The 10705-nt window shown below is 40.7% G+C and overlaps 1 protein-coding gene across 4 annotated transcripts in view; it reads left to right on the top strand.

Annotated features, from left to right (window-relative positions):
- Positions 1–789: 789 nt before the first annotated feature.
- LOC148398584 (syntaxin-3-like) overlaps positions 790–10705 on the top strand; it is an 87174-nt gene continuing 77258 nt past the window's right edge. For all 4 annotated transcript variants that reach the window (XM_088372335.1, XM_088372336.1, XM_088372332.1 and 1 more), the window contains exons 1-7: positions 790–1005; positions 1969–2043; positions 2122–2221; positions 2626–2700; positions 7362–7432; positions 10240–10348; positions 10600–10673. In XM_088372335.1, the coding sequence (XP_088228461.1) occupies positions 973–1005; positions 1969–2043; positions 2122–2221; positions 2626–2700; positions 7362–7432; positions 10240–10348; positions 10600–10673 (537 nt within the window). In that variant the 5' untranslated portion in view covers positions 790–972. The remainder of the gene's footprint in view (positions 1006–1968; positions 2044–2121; positions 2222–2625; positions 2701–7361; positions 7433–10239; positions 10349–10599; positions 10674–10705) is intronic.

Genomic DNA, 10705 nt, shown 5'->3' with positions numbered 1-10705 from the left:
CTACGTACGTGAGCTCCAGGTTCCGCTCACTGAACTCCAGAAAATGTGGCTGCGATAAGACCAAAATAACATTTTTCGAAAATGAAATTGTCACGGATGGAAATGGAGCTGGGCGACCAAATGCAGCCTTGACCAGGGTTTACTGAGGGAAAAGGAAGTTGGAAGGGAGGATGAGGGGAACAAACCAACAGAACCGGCAAACTAACATAACTTAACGGAGACAGAATGACAGGGGTAACCGACAGACCAACTTGGAGACAAACTAACCGAACCGAAAGACAAAGCGACAAGACTACAGGCAAGAGACAAGAACAATCCGACAGGGGAGCGAGGGGCAGACAGGACTTAAATACAGTATAGGTAACCAGAGGCAGGTGACTGTGATTACATCGATTGTGAGGAAACACAGGAGGGGCGACGCGAACAGAAACGATGGATATGCACATTGTAAAACAACCGAGGACGAGTCTTGACAGAAATGAAAATTAAATGAAACAACAAAACAAAATGGCATTATACGTATGTACTTTTCGAAAATAAAAAACGTTTTTGTTTCTTTAATTTATTTGCATTCTCTTAAACCTACATTTTGCCAGACCCGATATATATATATATATATATATATATATATATATATATATATATATATATATATATATATATATATATATATATATATATATATATATATATATATAAAGCTGACTTGGAACTTGTAGGGGAGGGGACAGGTTTGTCATCCTGAACTACTACGCTAATCTGTTCTTAGAGGAGAGAGGCTTAGCGAAACCTCAGATTAGATAGAGAGCAATGTCTCATTAGAGAGGGAAGTCCATCCGAATCAGTAATTTCTATTATAGATTTATTCAGTTAGTTTCACTTTGTTTTTGTTTGTTAAACCCTAAAATTTCCTAAATTGATTGCATTTATTATCTCTTTTAACAAATACATTTTTTGTTTAGCATTTTCCTCATGATGAAGGACAGACTGGCACAGCTCAAGGAGGTAGGCAGAATGCTAATGGTTCTACCCTAAGGGTATAGTAGGCTCTTGTGAGGACAACCTTTATGTTGTTGTTGTTGTTGTCAACTCAATATCCCGTTGGGATGATTTATTATGCAAATCACTGTTGCTCATCAACTAAATTAATGTATTAATATCAAATATGACTTAGAAGCAAACTCTATAAATATACCATAGGTTAAAAATCGCTTGTTCAAACCCAATGTATGACCTATTGCAGTGGTTCTCAAACACGGGTACGTGTACTCCTGGGGCCATGTGAAGGGGTTACTTGAGATTTTGAAAAGTATTTAAAATATAGTACCAATCATGCAAAAATCCTTAAAATTACTCAATAAATTATTTGAGTATTTCAAGAAAATTCATTTATAAAGAGAAATTTATATTATGTAGGCAATTCAAGATAAGTTATTCCAGTGTACAGCAGCCACAATTTAAGAGAATTCAAAAGAACAAACAGAAGTTTAAAACAGAAGTTTGGAAATTGAATATTTAAAAATATAATATAATCTCCTCAATACCAGAATTGTTCAACACAACTTGTTATATGCCACCTAACATCACCTGAAAATCACTTGAAAATCTTTTAAAATGTAGTTAATGATTTCTTTTTGAAAATAGATCATTACTAGATTTACTTTATTATGATCCCAAAAAAAGGACACCTCATACCATACATCTTTCTATGTGCTCAAATCTTTTGAATTATAGTCTTTTTTTTTTGCGAGGGACAACTATTCAAATTTAATCTGAAAATTATGGCACAGCACTATGTTGTAAATCTTTCTTTCTTTCTTTCTTGACTAGACACTAAACAAAGTTTTGTGTTTTTACATTGAGCACATGAAGTACATAACTGATGCTTTAAAGAATGCATACTGATGTAGATACTGCTTACGCAGTCTGAATCTCTTCTTTAATGTACGTATTCCGATATGGTTTCAGACAAGTGACGTTGGAGGGGATGACGTTGAGGTTCCCATGCAGAATGAGGATTTTATGGAAGATTTTTTTGCCCAGGTATTTTTCTTAATTAATGTTAATTTGATCAAAATATAAATTGTTTTTCATATGGTCTGTATGTGGCTCTTTTTTTAGATTGAGGATATCCGCTCCAGTATTGAAAAGACTGATGACAGCATAACAGAAATAAAAAAACTCTACTCCACCATCTTATCCTCCCCCACATCTGACCAGAGTAAATTACCTTCAGTTTCACACTGACTCACGCGCATGCGCACGTGAACACACACACACACACACACACACACACACACACACACACACACACACACACACACACGGACGCACACACACGCACACATGGACGTATGCGCACGCACACTTGCGCACACACACACACACACACACACACACACACACACACACACACACACACACACACACACACACACAATCCCCCCCCCCACACACACACACACTCAAAACCACCAGAGCAACAACAGGTGCTTAAATTCACAATAATTTCTCTGCAGTGGTGTATGTTCATATCCTTGTAGTACTTCAGTACTCATTGTACTTTGCATGGTCTCTCTGTTGATACCCTCCCCCCCCCTTCCCCATCCCTATTTCTGTATTTAGAAACACAGGATGATCTTGAAGCAGTGACCAATGAGATTAAGAAATCTGCCAACAACGCAAGAAACAAGCTCAAGAGTCAGTACTCTACCTTGTATCTTGTTTTGGGCAAGCGAGCAGGCAGACCGACGGACGGACAGATGGGCGGGTGGGCGGGCGGGAGGGCGGACAGACAGATAGATAGATAGATGGGTAAGTACGTTTAGTGTTAAAATAGTGTACAGACCACGTAAGGCTGTACTCCAAACATTTGTCGTACTGTATTTTTGTGGTTTTATGTACTGTTTTAGACAAACTTAGACAAATTGCTTTGAAACGCTTTTTGACGCTTCTTCTGGAACGGTCGAGATCCGGGGTTCTACTGTAAATGTGATGCAAGGTTTTGTTGGTTCCAACAGTGACCTGGGAAGATATAATTTGTTCACTCATTCAAGTGGGTATAGCAAATTAAAATGTCAAATTCGGCACGGCGGTACACTGGTTAGCACGTCTGCCTCACAGTTCAGAGGATGTGAGTTCGATTCCGCCTCTGTCCCACCCAGAGTGGAATTTGTATGTTCTCCCCGTGCCAGCATGTTTTTTCTCTGGGCACTTCATCACAACCCCTCCACATCACAAAAAGGCCGATTGAGCACTCTGAATTGCCCGTCGATGTGAGTGCAAGTTTTTCTCTGTGTGCCCTGCGATTGGCAGGCAACCAGTTCAGATGACTGCTGGGATAGGTTCCAGCACGCTCCCGACTCCCGTGGGGACAATCGGTACAGAAAACGGATGGATGGATAATGGCAGACTCGGATGAGATTATGTGATGTCATTGGAATCAGTGTTTTGTCTTCAAGGTTTCTGTTCCCGCGAGTCCACTTCATATGACAGTTACAAAGTTAAACCATGTAAAAGTTTTTAACCAAGCATAGAAGTTTCATGCTAACACTGACTACTACTTCAACCTGCCTGTACCGGGCCCAAGGCCCAGCTAAAGGAAAAAAAAACACCAAGTATGATGCTTCCACCACTGACCACAAACTGACAATGACAATTCATAAACACTAATCAAACAAGCGCAAAAATAATGTCTTGGGGGTATTTTAAAACTATATCTAAATTTAGTTTAGATATAGTCGTGCCAGTTACACGACGAACGCTGGCATCCAACTCTGGATTATTATTGTTCAAAGCAACTTTGGATGTAGTTAGTCCAAGCTAGCTAAATAGCTCAAAAGTTACCAATCTTAACTAAGTATATTGGTCTTTTGAAGACGAGCAGTGTTGTGTTTGCACGATACATCGTTTGGTATTTTCGCCAAAAAATTCAACCTTGGACTACAAAATAACATCCATCCGTCCGTCCAAACAGCTTTCCACTTGGCCTATCAGCGTCCTTCAGAGTCCTACAGGCCAAAAAGGCCCGATAGTCTCGATCACTCCCTCCGGATAGACTACACCATAGTTTTTTACAGTAGACGTATATTCTTCATTTGTCTCCTTTGTCTCCGTCAAACTACAAACAGACATAGAATTATATAAAACATACACTCAGAAAAAGCAAGAAAAGAAATGTCCAACAAACACACAAACTTTAGCATCAACAACGTGACAAGCAACCCAGAAAATTAGAATATTGTGATAAAGTTCTTTATTTTCTGTAATGCAATTAATAAAACAAAAATGTCATACATTCTGGATTCATTACAAGTCAACTGAAATATTGCAAGCCTTTTATTATTTTAATATTGCTGATTATGGTTTACAGCTTAAAAAAACTCAAAAATCCAATCTCAAAATATTAGAATATTTCCTCAGACCAAGTTAAATAAAATATTTATAACAGCAAAACAAAATCAAACATTTGAAAATGCCCATTAATGCACTCAGTACTTGGTTGGGAATCCTTTGGCTTCTTCCTCCAGCTTCTTCTTCACAATACCCCACAAATTCTCAATGGGGTTCAGGTCAGGAGAATTGGCAGGCCAATCGAGGACAGTAATGCCATGATCAGTACACCATTTACTGGTGGTTTTGGCACTGTGGGCAGGTGCCAGATCATGCTGGAAAATGAAAATCATCATCTCCATATAGCTCTTCAGCAGATGAAAGCATGTAGTGCTCTAAAATCTGCATTTACTCTGGACTTGATGAAACACAGTGGACCAACACCAGCAGCTGACATGGCTCCCCAAACCATCGCTGACTGTGAGAACTTCACACTGGATTTCAATCAACTTGGATTTTGCTCCTCTCCAGCCTTTCTCCAGACTCTGGCGCCTTGACTTCCAAATGAAATACAAAACTTGGTTTCGTCTGAAAAGAGGACTTTGGACCACTCTGCAACTGTCCAGTGCTTCTTTTCCATAGCCCAAGTCAGATGCTTCTTCCGTTGTCTTGAGTTCAGAAGTGGCTTGACCAAGGGAATACGGCTATTGTAGCCCATTTCCCGAACACGTCTGTGAACAGTGGCTTTTGATACCTGGACTCCAGCTTCAGTCTACTGTCTTTGAAGCTCCCCCAAATTCAGGAAGCGACTCTTCTTCACAATGCTGTTAAGGGTGCGGTCATCTCTCTTGGTTGTGCAGCGTTTCCTGCCACATTTCCCCCTTCCAACAGACTTTTTGTGGATGTGCTTTGAAACTGCACTCTGTGAACAGCTTGCTCTTTGAGAAATTTCTTTTTGTGTCTTACCCTCCTGATGGAGGGTGTCAATGATGGTCCTCTGGACAGCAGTCATATCAGCAGTCTTCCCCATGCTTGTGATTTAGTTTACCGAACCAAGCCGAGTGTTTTTCAAGGCTCAGGAAACCCTTGCAGGTGTCCAGAGTTAATTAGACGATTCAAGTGATTAGTTGAATACCCTACTATCTTTTTATGATATTCTAATATTTTGAGATAGGAGATTTGAGTTTTCTTAAGATGTATGCCATACTCAGCAATATTAAAATAATAAAAGGCTTGCAATATTTCAGTTGATTTGTAATGAATCCAGAATGTATGACATTTTTGTTTTTTTAATTGCATGAAAATAAAGAACTTTATCACAATATTCTAATTTTCTGAGACAGTCCTGTATATTGTACCTTGATGGCTGCACAACACCAAAGAGGGAACGAGTCCAAATCTTTACAGACATCAATGGAACGCAAACATGCTATCCTCCAAACGGTGACAGCACGTACAACACCAACAGGAAGTGCCACCGCCAAACGGGTCCCCAATGCAACAAATCAAGTACATACTCAGTACTGGCCCAGGTGCAAATCACAATCCGTGAAAGAAACTCTGAATACAAAACATGCATACAATAATAATGATAATCCAAACAAATTAAATGACAAATATAATTTGGGAGTTAAAGTCTCTTTCTTCAGTTTGACGAAATCTAGTACCGCAGGTGTCCACCAGCAAGTTCGAGGATTGCCACTATGATAGGCACCAACCACCTTATGGCCACAGTTCTGATCAGATGCCCCAACAATGGTGATATGAAATATGATTCAGGGTTAATGTTTTTGACCTAATCTCAAAATTTATGATTGGAGCAAACACAACACTGCTCATCATTCAAAGTAGTACACAAAGGCTATTGCTTACATTTATTTTAAGAAGCCAAATTAATTTTAACAAGTGTTTGAAGGTGATTGGTTCAGCCACATTCTGTTAAACAAGGAGTGCACATTTACAACAATATGAGCTCAGTTATTTTGTTTTACTTCCATCCATCCATCTTGTTCTGCTTATCCGGGGTCGGGACGCAGGGGCATCACCCGAAGACGAAGGGAGGCTACCCTATCGTTCACCGGGGTGAACCCCAATGTGCAGGCACCAAGCCGGGGGGCAATAAGTATGCCCACACCTGCTCAACGCCTCTCACCGTGGGCAACTTCAGATTGGAAGAGAGTCCAGCCTCGCTCAAGAGACCTTGTACCAGATCCCAAACTGTGTGTGGAGGCAAGTCCGACTATGTCTAGTCGGAACTTTTCTGCCTCGCACACCAGCTCCGGGCCTTTCCAGCCAGAGATGTGACATTCCATGTTCCAAGAGCCAGCTTCTGCACCCGGGGATCGAACTTGCCAAGGTCCCCACCTTTGGCCGCCACCCAGCTCACTTAGCACTCGACCCCTTTGGCCCCTCCCACAGGTGTTGAGCCCATTGGAAGGGGGACCCACGTTTCCTTTTCGGGCTGTGCCTGGCCGGGCCCCATTGGCGAAGGCCTGGCCACCAGACGCTCGCCTTCGAGCCCCAACTCCAGGCCTGGCTCCAGAGGGTGGGCTCTGGTGACCCGCGTCCGGGCGAGGGAAAACAAAATCGATTTATTGTATTCTTCATAAGGGGTTCTTGTGAGCCGTGCTTTGCCTGGCCCCTCACCTAGGACCCTTTAACCATGGGTGACCCTGCCAGGGGCATAAAGTCCCAGACAATTGTCTCCTTGGATCATTAAGACACACAAACCCCTCCACCACGATAAGGTGACGACTCACGGGGGAAGTTTTACTTCACCATCCAAAAATGTTTGTTATCCAGTGGAGTTGTACATTAATCATGGAAAAGCTTCTGAAATTGTATTACATCTGGCATTTAAACACAGTTGTGTAGAATATTTATCTAGTGCTTAAATAATAATACTATTATAACTGTATTATAATTGTAACTATTCCACCAGGAACATGTTGATGTTTTTATTGAGAAGTAAAAAAGAAAAAAGATTTCACGTATGTACTCATGTACAGTATGCGCAAATATTCAAACAGGCATTGAACACCAGCTCGAGACAAACAAAGATGAGAGGGCCTCTGCTGACCTCAGGATAAGAAAATCACAGGTTAGAACAGCAAACATCTAGAGCGGGGGTGCTCATTAAGTAGATCTAAGGGAGCGTCGGCTGCTCTAATGGCTTTACCTCAGTCACTGCCAGTCCTTCCAATTTTTATTGATATCGAGTGGAGCCTCGGTTTTCGAACGTCCCAGGTCTCGAACAAATCGGTATTCGAACAAAAAATGTGAGATTTTTTGCTTGGGATGTCGGACGAAATTTCGGTTGTCGAACCTCGCGAGATGAGCCGAGAGGACCTGCATGCCAACTGACTCTTTTCGTTATTACATTCTCGTTACTTTGAGGATTGCATCAACTCTAATCATGCCTCCAAAGGAAGCAAGTAGGAGCAGTAAAGCTGATCATGGCGAAAAGAGGAAAATAGTGCGCAAAACGGTTGAATTTAAAAAAAAACTTAATCGCAAAATATGAGTCCGGTGCGCGTGTGTCACAGTTGGCGCGGGAGTTTTGCATGGCGAAATCGACAATCAGCTTGATCCTAAAAAACAAAGACGCTCTTAAAGGAAGTGATGTTGCGAGAGGGGCGACTGTGCTTACCAACAAACCTTCGCTCTTTTTTCCCTCAATTTAAAAACGTATCTTTTACTATTAGAATGAAACACACAAGCGAGTTGCTACAGATACCGCAATACATTCCCCAGCCTAGCCTACTCTATTAATTCTGTTTATTATTTATATTATTTGTTTATACATTACCTACTCACTTATTTATGCAGTTTATGGTGTGAAATAAGGAAAAATGCTTTAAAAAAGCGTTTTTTTTGGCTTGGAACGGATTATTTTTTCCTCATTATTTGTAGTGGGAAAACATGATTCAGAATTCCAATGATTCACTTCTCGAACAGCCTTCTGGAATGGATTGTGGTCGAAAACCGAGGCTCCACTGTAGTCTGCCTGCCAACGGCATTGAATGCGTTAAAAAAAAGCATACTCCCGCTTATTACCCAATGTTACTTGATTGACATACAGGGCAGCCAGTCATACGCTTGTTGCATGCCTTTCAGTGCCTTGCCATAGATGTACATTATATTTACATACATATTATTTGGGGCAAATACCATTTTATAAGTAGCTTGTATGCTTAAAATTGTGGGCACCCCTGACCTAGTGAAAAGCAGTGTGATGTGTTCTTATTATGTACTATACATTAAATCAGTGCTCTCGGATTGCTTGCATGTGTAATACATTACTGCGATTACAATCTTCAAATGATGTGATTCTAAAACACCTTGTGCTCTAATTATAAGAGTTTTTTCTTTTAATTATTGATAATTTGACAGAGAACAACATATTTTTTCCGAAACAAGGTTTTTCCGAAGTGCGGCTCGGCGGCGCACTGGGTAGCACGTCCGCCTCACAGTTAGGAGGGTGCGGGTTCGATTCCACCTCCGGCCCTCCCTGTGTGGAGTTTGCATGTTCTCCCCGGGCCCGTGTGGGTTTTCCCCGGGCACTCCGGTTTCCTCCCACATTCCAAAAACATGCTTGGTAGGCCGATTGAAGACTCCAAATTGTCCCTAGGTGTGAGTGTGAGTGCGATTGGTTGTCTGTCTCTGTGTGCCCTGCGATTGGCTGGCAACCAGTTCAGGGTGTCCCCCGCCTACTGCCCGATGACGGCTGGGATAGGCTCCAGCACGCCCGCGACCCCCGTGGGGACTAAGCGGTTCAGAAAATGGATGGATGGAGGTGTGATTTACTCAACAGTTTCAAATGCGAAAAACAGGTGGAGACTTAATGGCTCCCACAAACAAAATGGTAACACATCAATCAATCAATCAATCAATCAATCAATCAATCAATCAATCAATCAATCAATCAATCAATCAAACATGTTGTACTAATAAGGTGCAGCCAGGACAGCGTTTGCCAAATGCGCAAAATTGCTACACATTTCATTTTGTGCATTCTAAAAGGAGTATATGTAAATAGATTGATTTAGCAAATTAGTTAGATTAGTGATTCAAACCTGATTAAGGAATGAATTTTGCATCTTGCTTGTCTGAAAGCCATGTGCAAAAAATGCAGCACCGCTGAGGCGCAGGCAAAATGGAAGGCAAGTGTCAACTTTGAAATACCAGAAACAAAACATTATCGTGACATATTCTATTCAGCCAAGCAATTTTCTAACTTGAAGCCAGTCACATGAAGGGGTCATTCACCTGTGAAAATCCTCCCATTCAATCCTGCAATTCCATTCATCTGGATAGCACTGTAACAATTGGTGTTGGCCTCTCCCAGACTTGTTTTTTGGGTGTACTCTAACAGGTTCATCCAGGATGTACAGATGTGGACAGGTTAATCAAATGAAATATGGCTTTTATGTGGTTACTGTCTACCCCCTAAATTATCGGTGCAATATTGTTCTTTCCTGTCATACATTAATGTTTGCTCTCCTTCTCCACTCACACTTTCAATTCCATCAATTTAAACTTCATTTTATACCTACTGCATCTAAAGAGCAAAACCCTCTACACTGCTTTAAAATCTGTCGGTAGAAGTTTACACAATCTGTCAAGAGTGAGTGAACAAGCAATTTAGTAACTGATTATTAGGATCTTAGAAAACCCTTGGCAATCTTTTTAGATAATATACAACTCCCCCACCAACAACAGCTGTAATGGTTAAAGTGAACATGAAATTTGGCACTCATTATTTGGGATCTCAGTAAATCTGGCCCATAGTGACAATTGTCTGAGCATTCACACAATTGAAGCTATTCATATTACATTATGTCTTCATTTTCATCATCATTTTACACCAGTGAAAGACAAAAATAACAAATTATTTAAATTCCACAGCATGCTATCTTGGCGAAGAAATTTGTAGAGGTCATGACAAAATACAATGAAGCGCAAGTTGACTTCAGAGACAAGAGTAAAGGACGGATTGCCCGACAGCTTGAGATCAGTAAGTTGCTTTGTACGCATGCTGTAGTTACCATTACAGTTTATGTAAAAAATAAGATTTGTATCACATAAACTCCTAAGCATCGGGATAATGAACACATCTTAATGCTGTGATGATACATATATTCTATAGTGGTGTTTTTATGCAATAATCTCAAACAACCTCAAAACAAGCAAACAAAAGCAAAGACAAAAAGAAGTGATTATTAAAACAAAAAAAAAGCTTCCTTTTGTTTTTGTACTGAATTATAGCTGGCAAAGTAACAACTGATGAAGAACTGGAGGAGATGCTGGAGGGAGGCAACTCAACTGTCTTCACTGCTGGGGTAAATATACTTGTTGTACACATCCAGTGGTT

Source organism: Syngnathus floridae, chromosome 4 (genome assembly GCF_059516105.1).
Source record: "Syngnathus floridae isolate MCC-2025c chromosome 4, RoL_Sflo_1.0, whole genome shotgun sequence".
Lineage (NCBI taxonomy): Eukaryota > Metazoa > Chordata > Actinopteri > Syngnathiformes > Syngnathidae > Syngnathus > Syngnathus floridae.
This window is presented reverse-complemented; position numbering and strand designations above follow the sequence as displayed.